The following is a 24,618-nucleotide window of genomic DNA, read 5'->3' as shown; positions in this document are numbered from 1 at the left end:
TATTTTTGATAACCCCGCTGGCGGTCTGGTAAGAATCAAGATGGAAGGAAAAGGGAGGACATGCAATGTTAACTCACAGGGAGGTGGAAGGAAAAGAACATCTTCTGACAAGTGGTTTGCCCACATTAAAGCGTTCCTCACACACGGGTGATTTTCTTGGACGGCACTTCCTATTCAAATCTGGAAGAGTTGGTACACTCTTGGCTACTTGTGGTGTGGTGGGTGCTCTGTCACATCCGCCAGGCACTAAAGCAAAGTATTATGCTTATTCCATAACCAAAAGCTCCACATTTAACTGATTTAAAAAAAAAAAAAAAAAAAGCAACAAACTGGTTTAACTCAAAAAAGTTAAATTTTATCTTAGTGATTTTCTGGTGAACCAAAAGAACGAGCTTGAATTTACGGATTAAATGTAAAGTGAAATATTGTCTGCAGACAAGCAAACCATGAGATGAGGCATATATAACTTTGTATTTGCTTACCTTGTCAAAATAGTCTTTATATATTGTTATATCTCTTATTGCTGAAAATAGGAAGAATTCCAGTGAATTGAGTACTTGTCACAGCATAAGGGAGATCAGATACATGCATCTAGTGTACATGCTGACACTCTCAACCTATAGGTGCTAAATAAAACCAATGGACCATAATTAGTTCTCACAACCGTTAGGCCACTTCATGATAACTCTCTGTTAACACCAGATTAAATGACAGCCAATCAGTTCCTGCAGCATGACAGAGGGCAGATGTAGCAGCTGTCACACCATCCCTCTTCAACTACAAGAATCCTGGCTGTGGAAAAGAGGAAAAAATCCAGTCCATCTTAATATCTTCACAGCTGCTGGCTTCTAGGAATTTCTCTTGGCAAATTGGTAACCATTGTAAAATGGAGCAGCTTTCTCTTCACCAAGGCTAGGTAGCTGTGAAAGCTGCATGCAAGAATTTTTATCTGCCTGTATTCGTATTTTACAGCTATGTACTTGACTTGCACAAAGAAGTATCTTCTTACAATATAAGTAAAGGTGTCATCATAAATCATAAACAGGTATTTTGGGATGGTAGATCATCATTATGACCTTGACAGTTGAAAGTGTCCGCCGCTAGAAATGTGAATTGCCTCTATCCATTACACTGTGTGCAAAAGTAATACTGGATTGTGCATTCTGTGATAACGGAAAATCATGGAACTGAAAATTACTCAAATTTATGATCTGAGAAATGCTTTAACCTTAGCACTCTGGACTAAGGATTTTTTTCTGTTTTCTTATCACTACGTTGAAAAGAGTTTTTGTGATTTCTATTGGCTTTCAATGGAAGTAGATTAAACCACATCTTTTGAAAACTGTCTATATACTAACTTGAAAAGATAAAGTTGTATGAGCCTATAAAAAACCGTTTCACATTGTGATACCAATATAGAGGAACTTTAAATGAAGGCTAACATACCTTTACTGGAGTGTGCAGTTCACTAGAAATCTTTTTTTTTTTTTTTTTTTAAGGAATTCCAGTTGATGTTGCAGTCAACATCTTCATTAACAGCTTTGGATCTATTCAAGAGACAACTATGGTAAGACTGAAATGAAATTAATATAGCGCACATGGAGATTTTCTTATTAAATTTCAGGCTGAGGATTATGAACTATAAAGTACAATAATTGTTATGATTGTAGACACTGAGAACTGAGTTAATGGGGTTAGTGATAGACTGACTGTGCTTTATGTCATAAACCTATTAATCTGTTTCACTCCATATTTGTCTACACATTGTCATAGCTTTTAGGATCTGATGTACGTGAAAAGAAATCTGTGGTTTCAAAGATGTAAGAAATACACTTATTTCCATAAGTTATTAAGTTCAGGGGAATGAAGAATCTTCCTGAGAGTTAATATATATGTTGGTTGGTGTATTACTAAAGAAATACTGGGACTGTATATGGGAGAAGAAGAATATGCCTGCATACGGCTGAAGCATACAGGTGTTCTATTTTATGTAGTTAGTTCTGAAGATAGGAGTAAATCATGGAGGAATAGAAGGAGAAGGAGTAAAGGAGTTGATCATCAATGACCATACTCTTACGCCTGTTTATTTACTGTGTGAGAGTGAAGTTAAACTGAGGAGTGAAGTTTCTAAAAACCTGTTTCCAGTTCAGTCAGAAAATTTCAACATGTCACTAATAGCACCAAATAATCCTTATTACAATTTTGACTTTTTTGTTTCTATATGAAATAATATAGAAACTGTGGTGGGCTTGTATCAGGAATAGTGTGGCCAGGAGGAGCAGGGAGGTGATTGCCCCTGTACTCGGCACTGGTGGGGCCGCACCTCAAATACTGTGTTCAGTTTTGGGCCCCTCACTACAAGAGGGACATCAAGGTGCTGGAGCGTGTCCAGGGAAGGGCAACGAAGCTGGTGAGGGGTCTGGAGAGCAGGTCTTATGAGGAGATGTTGAGGGAACTGGGGTTGTTTAGCCTGGAGAAGAGGAGGCTGAGGGGAGACTTTATCGGTCTCTACAGCTACCTGAAAGGAGGCTGTAGTGAGGTGGGTGTTGGTCTCTTCTCCCAAGTCACTAGCAATAGGACGAGAGGAAACAGCTTCAAGCTGCATCAGGGGAGGTTTAGATTGGGTATTAGGAAAAATTTCTTTACTGAAAGAGTGGTCAGGCATTGGAAAAGTCTACCCAGAGAGGTGGTAGATTCGCCATGCCCAGAGGTATTTAAAAGACGTGTAGACGTGGCACTTCAGGGCATGGTTTAGGAGGCATGGTGGTGTTGGGTTGATGGTTGGACTTGATGATCCTAGAGGTCTTTCCAACCTTAATGATTCCGTGATCCTATTCTATGAACATCAATTTGAAAATAGAAAGTAATTTCAGCAAAGTTGTTCCAAATATTTTTTGACTTGAAGATCTTTTTTTGAATAGTATTTCCAATAAATACTGCCAAAAATATTGCAAAAAAGTACATTTAATTGTTGATGATATTCTGACCTGATCAGGGTTTTCTTTTATGTAAAAAAGTGGAGAGCACACCATGTCTTGCCAGTATGTGGAAGCCACATTCAGGGCATGCCCTCAGCGTGGGAGTTCTGAGGCACTCCCTGAGCATCCCCTTTAGAAATAACTTTGATGATCTGCTGTATCAAAAGCATTGAGGCTGTTCTTTTTAATGCTGTGACTAAGGCAGTATTCCTACTCATAATGGCACAGAAGCAATAAACCATAATACAGCTAATAAATAATAAAACACTTTTTGTTGTCGGTGGAAATAAGTACCCACTTAAAATTCAGAACCAGCTTATGTGATACCCTAATGATGTTTCAGTAGGTCTGCATAGCCGCTCGAAGTTAAACGTGTGTGATGTCTGAAACAGCTTTTGATCAGCTTGGCCAGAAATTTCTGTTTCTTTAACTAGGAGTGAATAAAGATTTAGATTTGATTACAAATGATAGTAAGTCAACTAATAGCATTAGTGGGAAGTGGCATTAAAACAAAGAATGTAAGCATGCCGAAGATACCTTGAGATTTATTTCCTGAAAACAAAAAGGGGACTGACGTTTAAAGAGGGGCAGGGAAGAACAGGAAAGTAGGAGTGAGATAAGTGTCTAACATGGCAGGTATCTAGGCCAGATGGCCCTTTCAAGTTTCTAAAATTTATTGCATGCTTTAAGAAATGACTTTTACAGAGGCCTTTTTACAATTCACACAGATCCAAATAGTAACAAAACATGAATGTAAGGGCTGTGCCTCCCCCCCACCCCCCCCGCCAAAATTAAGTGTGCTCTCTACAGCAATGCATGTACGCCTGTCTGTGAATTCCTGATATGGTCCTTCACAAATTTACTAGGATGTTTTGTAAGGTAAGTCATGCTCTCCTCCAGATTTCAGAACTTCAGACACCATCCTTACTTCAATTTATGCTTTTATTTAGATTTCTATGTCCAGCCAATCGCCATGATAGCTAAGCGTGTTTATGTGAAGTTTGGATTACTTCCTGGTTGCCATAACATATCACAGGAAGCACTGAGTAAAGAAATGGCCAATCTGTTCTTCCATATATCTCTTGGGAAACTCTTCCTACTGCAGTGGGCATTGGAAAGTCCTGTGGACATTCAGGAACCACTGTTCTCTTGGGGACAGCATGGTGCTTGTCTTCAGATGGTTTGGGTAATGCACCAGATAGTAGAAGCAAGTCCCTTAGACTAGAAAAAAACTTGTACCGTCAGAATCAGAGGAAAAGTGTTTCCTGGAGCTGAGGCACCAGCTCCATGAAGGACCAGAGGGGCCTTTTGCATTCAGAAAGGAGAGACATACATTTGCAGGCAGTAACAGGACTGCTGAAAACGGTTCCTCAGTGTTGGAGAAGAGAGTGGCTGTCTGCGTCTCTGCTGTCTCAGGCGTTGGTGTGAATCACAAGGAGTAGTGATTTCCTGACTGTCTCTAAAGTTACCAGAAGCTACTAAACTGGTTGGAGTGATATCATTACTGATACCAAAATCTGTGAAATAGTGTATTTCTAAGTATTTCAACTGATGAAGTATCATGATGATTCTTGGCTCCATAGCCACTTCTGGCTGTTATAGCTCGATTCATAGGCTTTCACAAAATCTATGTGGGGATAAAGCATCCTGTTTTAGCCACACTAAAGGGACAATTACTTCGTCTGGGCAATGGAAGGGTGGGAAAAAATGTCCATGGGTGCCAGGTGATTGGAAGTGAGGTTGTGGTAGAAGGCTCAACAAATGTGAAGAGTGCCAGTGAGAAAAGGCCTTTCAGCATGCTGATCTCCTTTCATTCAGAAGGATGTTAAAAGAGATGCAGAAGGAATTGTCTTCTGCAAGATGTCCTGTATCGCACTCTTAGACCCCCCTCTGAAATAGCCAACTCTGGGCTTAATGCCTGGAACTTCTAGTCAACAGGGTCCCACAGCATCCCTCACCTTGACATCATGGTGGCTGGTTATGATAGTTCCTCACATATTTCAGGAATCCCACAAAATTATTTTCAGTTATTCTTTTGCTTGATATCCTTCTGGTCTCATGACAATTACATTCTTAGTTACGCAGTTGGCTCATCCTCAACAAAAAATGAGCAGAGGTTACCTCCCACTGAGGTAGAGTCTGTCTAGTTTTAAGAGAGAAATAAATTTATAGAAAAGCATTGACAGGTTTGAAGTAATATTGGTCTGAGGCAAGATAGGACCTATAGTGTGGATCCTATGCCCAGAAGCCTGTATTGCTTTAATCAAGCCCTTGTGAAGAAACTGAAGGGCAAATGTTTGCTCTGTGTCTAGAAAGGGTAGTATTTGTGTCGTGTTGTTGAATATTTGAGAGAATTGTGACATTTTCACACATCTATCAAACAAGTTACCTGGAAAGACTGAACAAAAAATTAGTTAACTACAGAGTGAATAAGAATTTGTACAGCTAAAATGGAGAAGAGCTTATATCAGAGCTGCTACCTTCCAGTAAGCTCCCTTTATCCTGAATCCTGTAAATTGTTTCTTTCTAGCTCATTAGACTACTTGTCTAGGATCCCCATGCTAACTCTGCTTCTGATTTTGCAGATGTCTTTTTTTAGACTGCAGTTTTGTGGGTTAACGTGGTGATTATGCATTTAGAAACTGTTATGGACTGGGTGACCAGTCAAGGATTCCTAGGGATAGATCCTTTCTGGTATAAATACCCATAGGGCTATAATACTTTAGCTGTGCTGATGATCTGACCCTCTGTCTACAGAATATATATTCAAGGTTTGTACTTGCAATGTAACCTTTCTTAACTGATTTTAATGGCAAAACACCACTTCCTCCTTGTCCTTTGCTTTAAAACCTTGCAGAAAGGTCTTCTTAATATCTATGTATATAATGTCTATGTATTCAGTTTCCTTATTTTAATCTTAAAAATGATATTTTCTACTTCATTGACAGACAGTGCTATTATGGTTCCTTTCTTTGTATGAGTGCAGTTCATGTAGAAAAAGCCTTTCATGATCTTCTGTGTGCTCCAGTTTGCAGAAAGAGATGTGTTGGCTGAGCCTGGTTTCTGGCCTGAGGAGTTTTTCTGGCCATGTGCCAACTGTTTAGTAGGTTGCATTTGAAATATTTCCTAGAAGGCCTCCCCTTTCAACCTCCCTGAAAACAACTTGCCTTCTGTTTGAGTTTCATGGCAAAACAAAGCCCTGTAGAATACTTCTGTGATTCTTTTTACCTACCAGGTCCTCCTAGCTCTAATGCTGATGAATATCTCTTCCACCCCACCCTAGTTTCAGGCTTTTTAATTGCTATTTGACTCTCCTTTATTATAAAATGCCAATTATTCTGCAATATTCAAAGAGTGTTTGTAAAATGTATAGGAGGGAGACTGTGTGCTTCATGTAGACCACTTCTTCAGCCCCTGTTGGACCTAATTGTAGTGCACATACTGAATCTTAAAATTCATTGCCCAAATTTGAGAGGACTGGCTGCAGACTTCTTTCAAAATAGATTTATACCAGATCATACTGTATACTGCTTCCAGACGCTCTAATAGTTCATATTCTTCTAAAAAGAAGCCCTTCTTCACATCATTGTCTGGCTAGCCACCGTTTTGTTTCCTGCCATCTCTTTGCTGCCTTCTACATTTTCTATATTGCCTCAAGTATGTTGGTGGCCTTCCTCTTTATGTGTACCCTGTCACAAGTTTCTAGTCATTTAGGAAGGTCTGAATGTACCTATTTTAGGCTAATGAGATTTTTCTTCCATTGACTTAAATGGGAACAGAATCAAGTTCTTAGAAGGTCACAACATCATGTTGTTGGGTATATTTAAGTTCATTTGTAATATAGCAAGGAAGGAAATAAAATAGAATCCACCTGATCTTACTTCCAGTTCTTATTTTGCCAGTGCATTCTGCTTTTCAGTGATATAAACTTCTCCTCCTGAATGGGTAAGCTGGAGGCAAGAGTTGGACACTGCTTTTCATTTGCCTATGGCTTTAAGAAGGCATTTTATTTTGTTAAAATTAGGGTAATGCACTTGTTTATGGGGAACTTAATTTTGGTGTAATGAATAGTGTAATGCTTGTGAGCATGAATGGTATGCAGTATTTATCTCATATGGTTTAAAGTAATTGTTTTCGCTGAGACAAGAAGTGCATACGGAATGGGAACTTCAGCAAGAAGGAAGTAAATTTTCAATTATATACACAAAATTGAAAAGATGCTTTCTGAGATAATGACCTGAATTCCCTCCTGTTCTGAAGCTTCTCAATGAAAGCCTTCCAGTACAGTCACTTCATATCAACTATTATTTCACACTCCTTTACTTTGACAAGATAATATATGTCTTTGTATAAATAAGAGCCAGACTACATATATTTTTTCAAAAACGGACTGACAATGAGTAACATATCTCTCAGAACTATGCACATTAATAAATATTGCTTCAGTTCTTTCTACTTAGTTTTGATGCTTTGCTTTTCCTTAGAATGATCTAATGAAAAGTATTACACGGTAGAGTGTAATAAAGAAACACCTGGGCTGATCTCACTGGTGCACTGGACATTGGAAAGTGGGCACCATATTCCAATTAACAGGGTAAATCAACAGGATAAATTATTCTGCATGAAGTCTCAGCCAAATGAACTCCTTTCTGTTGGAGTCAGCATGACTGTCTCAACACGGCACTTGCTTTGGACTGTAAACGTATATATTATAGTAAGTACAACAGAAGAGAACTCACATTGTATCAACAGAAAAATGCATAAGAGGGCATTAAAATGTAAAACAAACGTCTTTATAAAATTAGTTTGTTATGCAGAATACATTGACAAACAAAAATATCTTGAGAGCCTTCACTCACCGATTTCTAGCATTTTGCTGTAATTATCAAGCAGTAGCAGTGTTTTCACTGCTCTGAAATGCACAGCCCTTATCTCAGGATGCTTTGTACCTAATAAACAACTAGGAAGACTGGACATAGAAGTTATCTTACTTATAAAATTTTGGTTGGTTTGTTTGTTTTTTACTTTATTTCAACAATACCTTGATTCTTTTTCTGTTTGTGACCGGCTTGGTTTACATATACATAAAAAGGAGACACTGGCTTAAATGTAAATGTAAAAAGCAAAAAGACTTAGAGGTAAGACTGAAAAATCATAACTGACATACTGGGTCAGATTTTTCCTTTGGATGCACACAGCTTTCACTAAGGACAGAACATGTGCAGGTATCGTTTTGACCTGAGGCACATGCCACTCTAATTCCCGAAGGCAGAACTAGGTACTCATTGAGCATGGCTCTACTACTGTCCATCCTTGAGCAAGAGTCCTGCTGAATTCAGAAGGAAGTTTCCTCTGTGTAAAGTCTTGATTTTGTCTCTTTGAGACCTACTCTGTGTCTCCTTTCAAGCATGCTACCTCAGTACTTGTGTTGCAAGCTGGCATCCGTTTTGCTCAGTTACCAAGAGAGTCCTAAATCACTGTTACAAGGTCTGGGGCTGCATTCTGGGTGGGTATTGTGAAATCTATTATCTACCTGGCCTGTTTTCTGGTTTTATAGTGTGATATTTTGCCATCAGTGTGCCACTTAACCAAATGGAGAATAAGCTGGAATTTATGCTCACAGGATATCCTGATAGAAGTGCTGTTGTGCCTGCTGCTTGCAGCAATTTAGTGTGGTCAAGCTATGGCCTCCCTCTATCCTGCTGTGTGCTCTTCTCTATGCCTGGGTAACAGAGGACTAATATCAAGGAGACAGAAAAATGATCCTGGGGGAGGAATTTGGTGCTTTTTGAAAAAAATGTTACCATATTCCAAACATGAGTGAGACATCATCTACCAATATGTAGTAAACTTAACACTTACCAATGTCATTTGAATAGTGATTACTAACTTTGTGGTAGAAAAATCAGGGCATAAATTGCTTTTCTCTTCGGTCTGATAGAATGGCTTTCTTTATCCATGGGTTTTTGGCTAGACTTTTGGCTCATCTAATATTTATGTATTCTTCCCATCAGGATTATAGGGTCAACATCTTCCTAAGACAGAAGTGGAATGACCCCAGACTCAAACTGCCCAATGATTGGAGAGGTTCAGATACACTGACAGTGGATCCAACAATGTTTAAATGTCTTTGGAAGCCGGACTTATTCTTCGCAAATGAAAAAAATGCTAACTTCCATGATGTCACACAAGAAAATATCCTTCTTTTTATATTTCGGGATGGAGATGTCCTGGTCAGCATGAGGTATTTTATTGAGATAATTCTACTCTTTTTTAAAATTACTTTCTATGAGGTAGATATATCTGCTGTGTTAGACTTAGTAACATAATACAGTTTATGACTAATATTTAAATTTACATGAGTTTGTAAATAATACTACAATAAACTGTGTATAAAGAAAACATATGCGGATGTTTTAAAGTATGTCAGTTGATAGCACAGCATGTACTAGAAATCTGAAGTGTATCTACATTTGTATGTCATGTTAAGCTATCACATTAAGTGAACTAGTATTATTAGAAACAAAATTTAAACCCTTTTGATAATTGCTTGGATTCCTAGAAGCGTAATGGAATGGATAAGATATCTGAAGTAAAGCCTTCAGCAAAACAATATAATTTGCACACTGCTTGAATTTCTACTAAACTAAACTGAAGAAAATTATGGTTACTTACTAATGATATAGGGAAGGGCAAAAATTACAAAATTTGTGGATATAAATGTTTTGTAAATGTACTGGGACATAATCCTGATTAATTTCCATGCCTTACTGGATATAGATTTTTTTCAGAAGACCCAAAAATATTGTTTAGTTTCATTGCAATTAACGCATATGTTTCTGTGGTTAGGCTTGGTTTATCAGAGGTATACACCATGCCATAAAAATAATCATCCACTGAAAATAGCAAATTGGTTGATTAAAAAGGATTTCATAGTGAATTAAAGATCTGGAGAGTTTGTAGACACAATGATTTGTAGAGATTAGGCTCAATTACCTAACTGAGTGAATTTTCTTCTGGTGTGAACTGGAACATAGTGCCCTGGTTGAGGAAGAAATTATTACCTGAATATACAGCAATTTTACCATTAAGAGGGAACCACTTCTGAAATTATGGTCACATGAGCTATTTATTCCTGGAGTAGAAGTGGCTAGAAAAAAGAAAGAAGGCGGCAGAGTCTGGGTTCTTTTTTGCCAATTCTAAATCAGGATGAGAAAACTCAAGTCTCAAGACTTTTGCCAACAGTGATCAGAGAAGAAAATATATTGGGCAATCAAAGCATTTCATTTGGCTTATTCTGAATCTCCTGGTTCTGATTTCAGGTGTTTACATAGCAGGCTTTGAAGTCTGTAGAAATTAATATTTCAAATAAGAAAATCACTTTCAGATGTAAAAGAAACTTCCCATTTGAAACAGCAAATGTTAAATGAAACATTGAAACTTTTTAAAAACATTTTTCCCTGTTGCAGCTATTCATAAATGAGCTTATTTCAGTCAGAAGGTTAGGTTTAAAGATAGTGAATATCGAGTGAATACTAATAGAAGTGTTTCTGATGGAAAAATTATCTGAAAACTTCCAAATGACAAAACCAAATTCTATAAAGTTTGAAATTAACGTCACCCTCTAAAAATATTCTGTTGATTTTAATAATACAGTAAGTTCATGAATGCAGGTAAGATTAATTTTTGGAGGCCCTCTGGTTTGGTGAGATGCTTCTAAGATTTTAATTTTTTAAATTATAGAATTGTTATGCCTTGTAGTTTTAGTTTACAGAGATATTATCGCATATTAATGAAAGAATCTCCAGTTATCAAAATACATGAATACACAATGCATGTGAGAGAAAGCTATTGCCTGCATAAATAGTTAGGAATTAGGAAACTGAGTGTAGGAATAAACAGCTAGTGCTACAGGAGGGGAAGTAGAGTCACACAGAAAAATCTCTTCTGAGTCCTGCACTCTTCAACGTAAATCATCTGGAAAACTGTAAATTGGCAGGCACTTTTGATGATGACAAGATATTCAGAACGGTAAAGATAACAGACAACAGTGAGAATTACAAATTAGTCTCATGGCTAGGCAACGAAGTATGAGATGAAATTCAATGTAAATAACTGAAAATTATGGACATGGGAAAAATTATTTTCATGTTACATAAAAACGGATTGGTTTTGAGGTGCTTATTACAAGCTAGGAAAACGACCTTTGGGTAATTATGGCTAGTTCTCTGAAAATTTCAGCTAACAGCTTAGTGCTGGTTGAGAAAATGAACTGAATTCTAGGAAGTATTAGGGATTAAAGAGACCATGATGCCACTGTCTAAGTTCATGCTGGATATCTGGTGAAATATCATTTCCTGGTTGCTGTAGTCTCATACTCTTCGTCAGGAGTCTGCCATTGGCCACTGCTGGAGACCGGACCTTTGGCTTGGTTATTCTTACGACCTATATGTAATTTGTCATGTATTAGTAGGTTTCTAATTTGTGAACTACTATATGTTTAAAACTCTATAAAATTTTATTCTCAGACTACTAGAGATAGCTCTATTTCAAACTGCTACTTATTATAACTTTAATTAAATTTTTCTGCTATTTTAGAAGCTGAAAATCAATTACCTATGATTTTTTTCCCTACTACAGTCTACTGCTTACATGGCAGCTCACACTGTTTTTAAATTCCATTCCTGTATTTTCAGATTGTCTATTACTCTGTCATGCCCTTTGGACTTGACCTTGTTTCCTATGGATACACAGCGCTGCAAGATGCAATTGGAAAGCTGTATGTAAATCAGTCTGTGCATAAAAACAGTTACCTTCTAGGAATGCCTGAGAATCAAACACAACCCCATCAATTCTGTATTGTTCATATCAACATTTTTAATGAATCTTGAAATTAGTATTCACTGCTTCCTACCAATATGCATTTCCCTATCAAAAAAATTTCTTACAGTTATGGCACCATGCACTCTGTTTGTAGCTTTTATCAAGCATAATGACAACTGATGAGTTTTATAAAAACATTTTCAATAAACTTAGTGAAATGGAAACACACATAATTTGGGAAAAAGAGTCCATGGTTCCTCGAGGTAGTTTTAACTCCCACAGCTGTTGCTGTTTTGTAGGTTGTTGGGGTCCAATTTATCTACTTGCATTGATGATGCATGGCGTTGTTTGAATCTCTTTTGATACAGTTCTGAAGGAAAAGTATTTGATGCCAATACATTGAGCGCATTTAGTATGAAACCTTTTGAAAGCGGTTTCAAGATATGTTGTGGGTGTACTCAGGCATCTCTCCCTTACCAATCTTTCCCTGGTCTCTAGGTGATTTGGTCTTATGAAGGGGAAGCCAGGTCTCATCTCTGAAAGGCTTTATGCCATGCTGGAAGTTGCAGCCAAAATGCTTCTGAAACCCATCTTCTTTCCTGCTCCCCAGGCATAAGGGTGTCTACTGCAGTACAGCCTTTTCCCAACACTCCAACCCTTGGTGATCCCACTTCCATGGCAGTTTGTTTTGCTGAGTAAGGGCAGGGGTGAAGCAGAGAGAGAGAAGCTGGCTTGCTCCAGCCCGTTCCTGCTATAATACAAAAACTTTGTTCTCTTGTTACTCCCCCAGATCTGCTGGGGAAGGTGAGGTTAGGGAAGGGAGGACAAAAGCAAAGAAAGAGCAAGATTAATCAAAGCTGAGCTGGGCATCCCAGTGGGGACAAAGGTAAGAATAGTAACAGTAACAGTAATAGTAATATCAGAACTTTACAGTTTAGTTTTTGATTGCCAGCATTTACCTTTACTATTGTAGTTCTGCCCATCACTAATATGTATATACATTAGCTGAAGTAAATTCTTGTGGTAAAACTAGGTCAGTTTGGGGTTAAACTGGAATGAGACAGTAAAATTAATGGAAGTTTGCTCAAGCTTTCTCAGTCTGTATTCCTTTACAAGCATTGCAAGGTATAGTTATTCAAGGAAGAACTACTCATAAAAAAATTCTCAATAACTTTATTTAAACAACCTTTTTGTCTCTCTCCATGCTAAGGTGATATATTCAAATTCAGGAGGAGATTTCTCCTTTGGAAAGACACTATGCCCTAAACTTTCTTCCACCTTTTAATTCAGATGACAAAAGTGAGAATGGTACCCATGACTTCCAGCCAGTCCGTCCAGTTCCTTCAGTGGAACTGCTTTTGGTGTTAGTCATTGGCCGTTTTATTCTACTTAAGTTATTTTCAAATCAGCATTTTGTTTCTGGTTGCTAGATTTCCAAAAAAAAAAGGCCACCAGTTTTTACTAAGTCGTTCTTGTATCTGCAGTTATGATCGCCATTTCTACACATTCCCTATAGACAACATATATCATAAAAGATTTGAGCAGTGTTGTGATTTGCTGTATGTTGTAAGGGGGTGAGACTGATTTTATGAATGAAGCATTAGAACAACTAATTTTTTTTTATATTCCATCATGGAGCTTTGAAACATTGCGATTTTTATTAAGTTGTTGTGAATCTGTTGAGAACCTAGCTTATGAACAGTTTACCTTTTTTAATCACAACTGTTTTTCAAAGATATTAAAAAAACCCTGTGTAATGTCTCCAGAAAAAGAACAGTTCTTTAAACATTTTTCAGAGATTTTGAATTGCAAAACGCTGCATTCCAACTCCATCTTTTTTATGTTCCACCATCTCTATTCCCATTTAACATGCATTATCTGTGTTTGAATTAATTAATCCTTAATAAACAGAAGGTAGCAGGAAAATGGCATGTAAATTCATGATTACGACTGCATATTTAATTAATATTGCTTTATGCTTGAATATTGTGAGCCTAACTTTCACTGCCTCTCACTTGGTGGTGTTGTCTATGTCATGATTTAGGCACTCAGATGTATACTGGAGTCTGTCCGTACTCAGGAAATCATGATCTGCTTAAATTCTTGGTCAAGTATTCCCTGAATGTCAATGCTTTCATGAGTCAGGGCCTTTAATCCAAACAACTAAGTGGAAAGGTTGTTTTACACAAAAGCCAAGATTCATCACAGTTACTGAGCTGTTAAATTCTTTTGAAGTTACTAGGACTTGTGAGTGCTGTTAAGGTTCAGTATATTTTTCATGCTTTGCTGAAGTACAGTACGGAGCCTTCAAAGCTGTGGAGAATAGAGCTTCACTTTCTTTGTTTAAAGACTAAGCACTGTAACAAACACCTCTTAATCAATGTAATATTGCTGATAAGGTAATGTTCCACTCATCAAGTCCTAATTTAGGCCTACCTAAAAATTCAGGTGTGGATTATTTCATTTTTGCATTTAATTCTTTGAACAGAAAATAGAAAAAAAATAAAACAAGAGCGAAGGAAATGATACATATATGCTAGATTTTCTTGCAGAGTCTACTCCGAGATGGTTCTTTAAACATTTACTATTATTTTGTTCTTGTAGTTGGTTACACAACAGATGACTTACGGTTTATCTGGCAGTCTGGAGATCCTGTACAGCTAGAGAAAATTGCTTTGCCTCAGTTTGATATTAAAAAGGAGGATATCGAATATGGTAACTGTACCAAGTATTACAAAGGCACAGGTAGGTAATATAAGTGATTTTCTGGGTAAAAAATTTTAAGCTTCCTTCAATTGCTGTTTAAGGTTAATGGTTGATATTCCAGCTCATGTCTTACCTTCTGTGGGAGAAAATAAATTACTTATAACAAACCAGTAGTCCATATAATAGTAACTATCACATATAATTACTGCAAACTAGTTCAAATATAGAAAATCTAGGTTGAAGATGAGATTAAACACTTTTCTTGGTTTTGCTTTCATGTCTTCTGGTCTTACTGTCACTGTTTTGTTTCTATAGTCCTAATACCTTCTTATCCTAGTAAATGCCTATCTTTTCTGATAGGATGTTCTCACAGAATTGTGCCAGTTGCAGCAAAGTAGGATAATTTTGGTTTTCTATTTCAACTTTTGTTTTGTTTTGAGATGGCTAGTGTTAGAGTGTAGCTTGAAATGCTTCACCCTGCAGGTTCTTCTTTTCTCTAAGAGTTCTGGAATTTCTGTCATTACAGAAAGTTTGTCATTACAATCCTCAGCCCTGTATTTATTCAATCCTATGATTATTTTCTGAGCATGGGCACAAATTTATCCAATGGTTTCTGTACTCTGGCTTCTCATGATTTATCTTTTCTACCTTGCTTGATTCCTGCCTATAATTACATCCAAACTACTCACATACTGTGACTTTCTACAAGAACAGAAGTAAGCAGGACATATTTTAGTCAATGCTCTTGCATCATATGAATAAATCTCCCATTAAAAGTCAAGGAGGATGGCTGTGGCATTGCAGCTTCTGAGGATCCTCTGCAAGTGTCTCATTGACTGTTCAGCTGAAGTTGAGGGTCTGTTACTTGCAGTTGCTCCTGAGCTAGATCCCAAGTCTGAAGAGATCTCAAGTAACCTTAGTAGAACTCAGACTTAAGGAATTTAACTTGAAAAAGGTAATGAAAATTTAAATGAGGTTTTTTAACTGCAAAATGAGTGAGTTCTTGGCCTAACTACGTAATTCAGTACCTCAGGTGATTTACCATTTGTAAATAATATGAAATTAGCTCCCCTCAGGAAAATTCTGCATCTGTGAAAGCACAACCAACGGGCAGTGATTGCATTCAAATCTAAATCTGGATATAGTTGAAGTTTACTTAGCAGTGAAAAAAAATTTTATTCTTTATTAAACAGTGAATTTGCTGAAAAAAAAAAAGCTATAGCGAAAAAGTAAAGGGATGGATCTTGCAATTCCCAAATAAAATTCATACAAATGGGAAAACTGGAAGACTTACATTCTATTTGACGGAAAAAGGAAATACTGACTCAAGATGTCTTGTTATTTAAGTTATCACAATAATTTTGAATTTTGCCCTATATCTAAAATTAAACACCTCAAAAATCTTTAGATATTCTAGGTATTTTTAGGAACCTTAAAGAAAAATCTAAGAATTATACACCATTAAACAGGAAAGAAAATCAGTAATGTTGTATCAAGTTTCAGCACCTTGTGACCACAAGTTGAAATAATGCTGTGCAAAGTGTTCTGTAAAATGGTCCCATTTTGTGTGTACGTCTGTGTTTTGAACATAAAAGAAAGAATATTAGAGAACTGTTGGAGTAGGTGGAGTGACAACATGAACTTTTAAAAAGTTTTCATAATTCTTTTATTGCAAATCCTTTTTGTTTGAAAATTAAGAGCATCTGTGTTAATCTCTTAACCAAGACTGGAATTAATACTTGATTAATGTTGATGGAATATTTTAGTACTCGGAAGTATTTTCAAAGGTTGTTTTCAGTAGTCAGTAGTTGTTTGTTTTACCTTAAATTCTTATATTGAAGGTCTTTAACAAAGCAGATTTTGCACACAGTGAAATTTAATTCACTTAAGGATTTTATCAGGTAATCAAGAGGCAGTGTTGCATGTACAAGCAAATTTTCAAAGTTACAGCTTACATAGGAGATTCTTGCCGATTGCAAAGAACTTAATACTTACTGCCTATTCATGTCAACTGATGTTTTGTCATACCGAAGTAGAAAGAGGGTCAACAAATTTGGGGTGACTTTTTGTGGCAATAAATTGAATATTTAAATTTGCAAACTGCCTATTCTTTGTTGATCAAAATGTGTGACAGATCCAAATAGGTCCTCACGAGCTGAATGGTGAGGGCAATAGATACTATTTTCTGCCTGATGAAAGACAATACAAAGCCATACAGAATGCATTTCCAGCATAAAGCAAGCAAATTATGATTTTAAAGGTCATCCCTCATTTGAAAATAAAACCTGAAAGTATCTGGAAACAATTCAGAAACTATAGCGGGGAAATTTGTCAGACAACAGATCACTGAAGAAGGTAGAATGAACTATGAAATACCATATAATATCTACTACGAGGGAATTTTTCCTTAATGTTTTATTGTTTTGTTGTTTTGAGTAGTGTATGCCCAAACAGCACTTTTAAGAAGACTAATCATTCTATGGCACTTCATCGATAGAATATAGAATATAAATATATTTTTGACAGATTCTATCTCCTAAATCAGCTTTGCACCAACTTTATTTATAGATATAGACTGATCTGAATTTTGAAATTGCTGTAATATAGCATAGGAATGCCTTTTCCGTGTGATAGAATAGTTTATGACACTGTTTTTACAATGCTATTGTGTTAATATTAACATAAAAATGCCACTTTTTCTAATTAAGTGAAGCTATGAACAGAATTTGTTTTCTGGTTATTGGACTTCCTGATCCATCTGCTATCTCCAGCAAAACCTCTAGTATCTGCAGCTTTATTTTTGATTGAATTCATCTTAATGGATATCTTAAATGTTTGTGTGATTTAGATCCCCATTTTAAAAGATTTGAGGCAGCATTCCTTCTTTACAAAATTTAGTGGTTTTAGAGTCTTTTTTAAAGGTCTGTACCAATTTTAGAAGTCACCTGTACCAGGTTTCAGTACTGGGGGATTCTTTGCTTAGAGTCACATTCAGATTCCCTCTTTCCATTCTAAACTTTCTACACTAATATTTCTTAATTCCATGTTTTGCACAAATTACTGCTTAGTAGGATTTTCAGATGAGCTTAAGCTATTATGACGGCTATACCCCATCGGTTTTATCTGGACTGCATCTTGAAGCCAGCACCAAGATGAGAGTCACTTTAACTGCCTGTAACTAATGTGCTGTGAAAAGACGGAGGGTGCCTTATGGAGCACGGAGAGTACCCCATGCCTGATCACACTTGGCAGTTATGCAGTTATGTGTTTTGAACTTTTTTTTTTCAAATTAAGCTCTTTGCCTTTATAAAGAAAATCAAATCATTGAACTTTTAATCTTAAATGGAAAAAGGCCTAGAAGATACGGATCTGAAGAGGGTGACCTGCAAAGCACATTAAACATTAATGCATTTATTTCTTTAAAGGTTATTACACTTGTGTAGAAGTAATCTTCACTTTAAGAAGACAAGTTGGATTTTACATGATGGGTGTTTATGCTCCTACATTGCTAATTGTTGTTCTATCCTGGCTGTCATTTTGGATCAATCCTGATGCAAGTGCTGCAAGAGTCCCACTGGGTAACCTGCGTTTACACGTACCGTCACAATCCACTTTAACGCCATTGAGCCATTCTCAGTTGCTTTGACAACATGACACTGGACACTGAAAGCAACTTCACTTCCATTACCCGCTCATCATTTTCACTGAAACCTCCTCATTCCTAGTCCTGTAAAATCCACCTCCACATTGAGACTTCGCTTGATAATGCTTCCAGCACTTATGTGACAAGCACACTGTCTCTGCTCCTCTCAACCCAGTCAGATCTGATCCTGTCCATGTACAGGTGATTCTGCAGACACTGTGGCAATACACAGTTTATAGGAATTTGAACATCTGAGTAATCAGTAAGAAAGCAGGAAATAGGGCTTTAAATAGCTACCTCTTGGAGCAGTTTTTTTTTGAAGAGTAATAGAACTAGAATCATGTCTGGAAAAGAATTACCATCCTTGTTACCTGATTGGTTTTATTTCATTAGAGCCTCAGTTCATGAGAGTACTTCAGGCTCATGATTTTGTGCTGCTCATCACAAACCAGGAGGTGGGCCCTTCATTTATTATGAGATAGTAGGACACAGAGTTAATCAAAACAATATTATCTTGACTAATTGGATTGTACATGGGACTCCAGCTCTCGGGTGGCCACGCCTGCTGACCCCAAGAGCTCAAGGAAATGCAGAGGTGGGCTCTTGCATCCTGACACTTCTCCTGTCTGGATTCCTGTCCCCATGCCATGACTTCTCGTTCTCCATGCTCTGGCCTCCCCATGCTCCCCTTTTCCCTGGCGCTCCTCCACAAGTCCATACCCCTTATTTTCTAAATCTTTTCCGTGTCCCAGGAGGTTCAGCACACCTCTTTTCAAGACCCCAGGGGTGCAGTTGCAGAATCCCTCCAGCCCCGTGCCTTTCTCAGAAACCTCTCAGCCACACCTGAACCTCCACACCCCCCAGGACATGAGTCCTGTGCAGCCTCACACGTGCTGATAAGCACTGGAGACCCTTGGAGTCAGGACCTGCCACATCACTTTACCAGCCCATGTCTGGGATCAGTAGTCTTGCGGTAGTGGGTAGCTGAAATCCCTGCGTTCAGAGCCAGCTGGACTGGAAGGGCGCCCGCTGAGTTTTGTTAGGTGGAAAAGTGTCCACATACCCCCTGGCCTGAGCCCCGCTGCTCCTGTCTCAGGTCATCTACCATGCCTTTGCCTCCTCCAGTGATATGACAGGCAAAATAAACTAAGAGCTGTAAAAAATCTGAAGAACTATGACTGGAGTGCTACTTTTGGCTTCTGAGTCAGCATTGGCTACCTTGCTCTAATTAAATGTAACAACACCACTATTTAAATATATTTATTGTATTTTCTTGACCATTAAAAATATTAATACTTGCTTGGGGAGGAGTCACAGTGTATATCAGTTTGATAGCAAATAACAAATGTAATCTCTTACCTTGAAAAGTAGCAAGGATGCATTCCATAATGCGAACCATAAAACACTTTAAGGAAAAAAAAAAGTGTGGGGAACATGTAGAATGCCTTAAATTAAAAAGATAGAAACCAGAATTGGAAATATTTTTCATGTAGTAAGCTCCAATAGGATCAAAACCTGAGCTGTATTTCTACTTTTATAATCCTGCACTTCAAATAGCTGGCCAGACAGGCTTACTGATAGATTTATAAGATGTATAGTGCCGATTTATGTAACATGTCTTTGTGACTAAACATGTGTGCTTATTTATTATTTGTTTTCATTTCTTATAAGTGTTTATTGGCTCCTTTTATGTGTTAGTGTTTCCGAAATAATGCCTTTTCAAAGATACTGGCCATTGGCCTGGTTACGTGACTTTTCCTCACTCCCTGGAGAAGTAAAACCTGCTAAATCTGACCATCCTTTAGTCATGAGTCCGTATTTAGTAATGCAAGTTGGTGGCACTGTCACTGGGGTAAATTTTGTTTTTTCAGTTTGCAAGGGGGTGACAAACTAGCTCTTCTAGCTACATCCTTGAAGATAGTTGACCTTGAAATCAAAACAAGATTAACATTTCTGTGTCAAATGGATGATATCTAACCCAAAAAAAGTGCTACCAATGCTACTACACGCTCAATGGCTAGGTACAGATCTCATCAGATGAGAAGCTACTTCAGATTTACTTATGAACATCTTAATACAGTTGTCCTTAGAATTAAGTATAGTGGGCTACTGCTCCTCACAACTAGGCATCTCAGAAGTTTCCAGGTGATTTAGGGGTACTTCACAAACCAGTAAGCAGAATATGTTTTTGTAGACTGATTAATGCTCTGGGAGAAGGATGTATGTTTGTTTGAAGAAGACTTTGTCCATGTAGGAACTAACTAAGCTGCGAGCCTTGTAGCATTTCACCCAGATCATCTGGTGGTAGGGAAGTCCACAAAGGCCTGGTACCTGGACAGCTGTGGCAAAGCAACATAAAGGCTGATATCACTGAATGTTTCTTTCTAATTAAATGTTGGTGTTTCACCTTTTAATGAGTCCAACAGAGGACTCTCCAGTTCTTTACAGGTGGACAGTGTGCCAGTATCTGTTTAAAAAATTCCTTTCTTTCCTTCACTGCTCTGTGATCCCTGAAGGGAGTGAAATCTTCCCTGGAGCTGTAGGGATCTGAGGGACATCGGACTTCTGTCCATGCGTAGCAGCCTGAGAGCGTGGAGCATTAGTCCAGAGCACAGGGAGGGGTACAACAGGGTAACTGAAGGCTTGGAGTAGTGATGATACGTTCCACTCATATAAAGGACAGCTAGATCTGGTGCCAGGCATGTCACTGCCCCATCACTTCTGTCCTCAGATCTATCTTAGTTCTAGTGATTTCATTTAATAAAATTGTAACAAATGTAGGGTCTCAGAGGAAAATAAAGATATATGTTAGAAGTGTTATATGAAGAAGGATTGGCAAGAGTATGTCTCTTAGTTTATGAAGTTTAATGGGAGAAGAGAATGTATTAGAGATATCAAGTTATAAGGAAAGGAAGACAGAATATTACCTTTTTCAGTTACATTAGTGAGATGAAGCCAGACATTTTTAAAGCAGTAATATAAACCAGAAAATACTGTTTTATACAGCATGTAATTAACCTGTGGAATTCACTGCCAGGATATAATGCTGAGGCCAGTAAGTTTGATGGATTCAAAAAAGGGAGATTTATTTATCTGGCAGCATGTGCTGAAGTGCTTTGCTGGATTGGCACTTTCTGATATTATCCACATGTAACTTCAGGCAGTATTTTTAAAATAGTAGCTCTGTACAATCATGCTTTAGGCTGGGAGCTAACTAACCTTCCTGATAAGCTAAACTTTGCCATTGAGAGGGATGCCACTCTAGGGGTAAAAATGCAGAGGTATTTCCTAGAAAGGCCAACTTTCCCTTTACTTGGTAAGTGTGGAGGAAGCAGCTCTGTCCCTTCTCTTTAGTGCTCCCTGAGAAGAAAAGGGGGATTTTTTTTGTTTCCTTTCCTTTCCTTTTTTTTTTTTTTTGTTTTGTTTTAAATAAGTGATCTTGCAGTTTATTCATTCTCCTTACTCAGTTTGATCCCTGGGCTTTGGACTGTGTTGGGTAAGGTACCTAGTGCAGCTGCTGCCAGAGGTGCAGCTTAAACTGTTAAACTGGTACTAGGGACTCCAACTCTGATCTGGCAGCAAGTGGTTGCTTAATAGAATATTTCTGTGCTTCTATCTATCTCACTTTATTGTTATCTGAAAAACCTAGAAGTTTCTCAAACTCTGAGAATGAACTTTTCATCCTAGGAATCCAGGCAAATTGAAATTAGCAGCAGGTCACCATGACCTCAATTGCTCTACTGAACAAATTGATGAAAGAACCACTAAAATCTGTTCAAGTAGTAGAATTTATCTTAGTTTTGTAGAATTAAATCCAAGATCTAGTATTTTAAGCTCTACTAAGTGGTTGTACAAATGTTTTAAGCACTAGGCATGATAATAATACTCATATATTAAGATAGCAAACACTTTTAAAATTAGTAGGAAAAAATTACGATATCCAAGATGTTGAGCCAGTCCATATCATTGGCTAACTTGGGTATGCAGGGTAAGGGTAGAGGCTGCCTTTCAGAATTCCAGCGTAGACATGGCGTGTACTGGATACATCAAACAGAAAGCTGGGCTTCGGCAGAGGTGTCCATTATATGTTAAGAGGCAATACAGCCTTATTTGTACTTGTTATTGCAGTTCACTATGATCCATAATTAGTGTTCAGTCCGAGACAGCTGGTGTTGGTCAGTGAAAATAAATTTGTAAAAAAGGAGACTATTCTATGCTGACTTTATCCTTATGGGCATGTTTATACTTGAGTGCTTCAGATACAGTAGATTGAAAATAAGCCAGAGTGGACGCCGAGGTTTGTTTGTTCATTCAGTATTTGCCGTATCATTATGATCTGACATAGCACATTTGGCCATTCTGTATTATCCCAGTGGACAAACAAATCCAGCTTTGCAATGATATGTTGTTATTACACATTTCAAAATTAAACACCATAAGATTCTGTATTTTAAAATCATATGACTGCAATGTTTCTTTGCAGTTTCTCTTCAGTGTTTTAGCAGCTAGTAAGTTGCCCATTTGAGATTAATACCAAATAAATTATCATATCAATCTTATGGAAATCCAAATGGGAACAGCAGCAAAATAATGGTATGTTATTTATGATCAGCTAGAGTTTAATACTTTCACAGGCCAATACAGATGCTTTCAGTTTTATTAGCATTTCACATCCTCAGTTACTTAAAATGGATCTGAAGAAAATGATCTATGAATTACAATTTTTTTCATGCTTTGGATAGCACACATGGCCAATATAAGAAACATTGTTAAGACTAACTGGGCATCTCCTTTTGGCCAATATTTTCTATAGACATAGATTACATTTCATGAAGCCACCGACTCATAAGTAAAAAGATTTTTATTGTTAGTGTTCACAAAACCAAAATAGGACATTCTGAACTGGGAGAGTGGAATAAGTTTTCCCCATGTGACAGCCATTTCTAAAGTTAACTTTTTCCAAATGTAGCTGTTCATGCTACTTTCACCATTTCATAGGAGCCTCTTTGCGACCAGGCTTGTATTTCGTCTCTTGTGATGTAAGCCCTGTGTTGATGGTGACATTTGGAAGCCTTGTTAAGGAGTAGTGCTTGTTGAAACCTAGTTTCACGATGAGTGTGACCTTTCAACAGCCTTTGCAGATGTATTTTTTTTCCATGATAAGGGCTTCCTGAAAATCCCTTTATCTAGGAGGCTTCCTCTAGATCTTGGAAGCTGAAATAGGGAATGATTGTAGACCCTTAGTTACCTCAGCATTTTCATCTTCACAAGGAATTGGGAAAACAGGCTTTTTAATGTGCTGGTACAGTTTTGCTCTGTAGCAAAAACTTCCCTTTCCCCTAAGTTTTGCATGTCACACTTGTGAACAGGTCATTCAGAGAATTGCCCCTGCTATAGCACAGTTCAGATTTCTGGGACAACAGTAGCTCTTCAAGACTAATTTAAAGGACTTGGAGTCTTTTGGTTTAAGTATCATGTATTTCTCTTCCATCTTGCCAGACTTAGATGCACACGTAGGGTGAGTCTCTGGAAAGCCTGTTTCCCAGTTGTGTGATGAAGCAGGAAAACCACAGCAACCAGTTTAGCCTCACTTATTTCTTCCATTTATAACATGAAGGTACTCATTATTAATAATTCATCATTAACTGCAATATCCTACATGAGTATTCAGTTTAACTTGTTCATTAACTGAAGGCATGTGCACTTTGTCTACCTGCTGCAAAATACACCGACCGCGTTGTGAAGTCCCATTCACTGTTACAAAACACCATTCTGTGTTGTCTGTTTCAGAGGAAGAGCACAGCTAGTGTAAATAAGGATAAGTTTTCTTTATTCAGTATATTGTTTTTCTTTCCGTAGGTATTTTCTCAGTGCTCAGCTTGGCATCTGAATGTACCACTCTTGCCGCTGAACTACCCAAAGTGTCTTACGTGAAGGCCTTAGATGTCTGGCTGATTGTTTGCCTTCTCTTTGGGTTTGCATCCCTGGTGGAATATGCGGTGGTTCAGGTAATGCTAAACAATCCAAAGAGAATTGAAGCTGAAAAAGCAAAGATTGCCAAGGCAGAGCAAGCAGAAGGGAAGGGTGGAAACGCTGCCAAGAAGAACACTGTGAATGGCACAGGGACTCCTGTCCACATCAGCACTTTACAGGTAGGATCTGCGAAGCTGTCTAGACAAAATCAGCATTATCCTCTGTTAACGCAATTCCAGGAATATACTGTCGTAATAGTTTTGGATAGCGCTTAATCTTAGAAGTGGCCAAGACATTAAAAACATGCTGGTAATTAATGGCTAGCAATCTGACCAATTGGTCCCTAGTGATTTGGGGTCAGAGGTATTAAACGAAAAATTTGTCTTTTAATATCCTAGCACCATGGCTGCTGCTGAGCTTCAGGTAAATAAAGTAGCAAGCAGCTTTACAGTTGCTATTTTTTCTCATAACAAATAGCAGCTGTCAAGCTGTAAC

General features: G+C 37.7%; 1 protein-coding gene across 2 annotated transcripts in view; it reads left to right on the top strand.

Annotated features, from left to right (window-relative positions):
- GLRB (glycine receptor beta) overlaps positions 1 to 24,618 on the top strand; it is a 51,412-nt gene that overhangs the window by 13,898 nt on the left and 12,896 nt on the right. The window contains exons 4-9 of one of the 2 annotated variants that reach the window (XM_064449815.1): positions 1,500 to 1,567; positions 8,993 to 9,222; positions 11,675 to 11,757; positions 14,406 to 14,546; positions 17,933 to 18,085; positions 24,010 to 24,302. In XM_064449815.1, coding sequence (XP_064305885.1) covers positions 1,500 to 1,567; positions 8,993 to 9,222; positions 11,675 to 11,757; positions 14,406 to 14,546; positions 17,933 to 18,085; positions 24,010 to 24,302 — 968 coding nt within the window. The remainder of the gene's footprint in view (positions 1 to 1,499; positions 1,568 to 8,992; positions 9,223 to 11,674; positions 11,758 to 14,405; positions 14,547 to 17,932; positions 18,086 to 24,009; positions 24,303 to 24,618) is intronic. The other variant, XM_064449816.1, reaches the window with a different exon arrangement.

The sequence above is a fragment of the Phalacrocorax carbo genome, chromosome 4 (assembly GCF_963921805.1).
Source record: "Phalacrocorax carbo chromosome 4, bPhaCar2.1, whole genome shotgun sequence".
NCBI classification, from domain to species: domain Eukaryota; kingdom Metazoa; phylum Chordata; class Aves; order Suliformes; family Phalacrocoracidae; genus Phalacrocorax; species Phalacrocorax carbo.
This window is presented reverse-complemented; position numbering and strand designations above follow the sequence as displayed.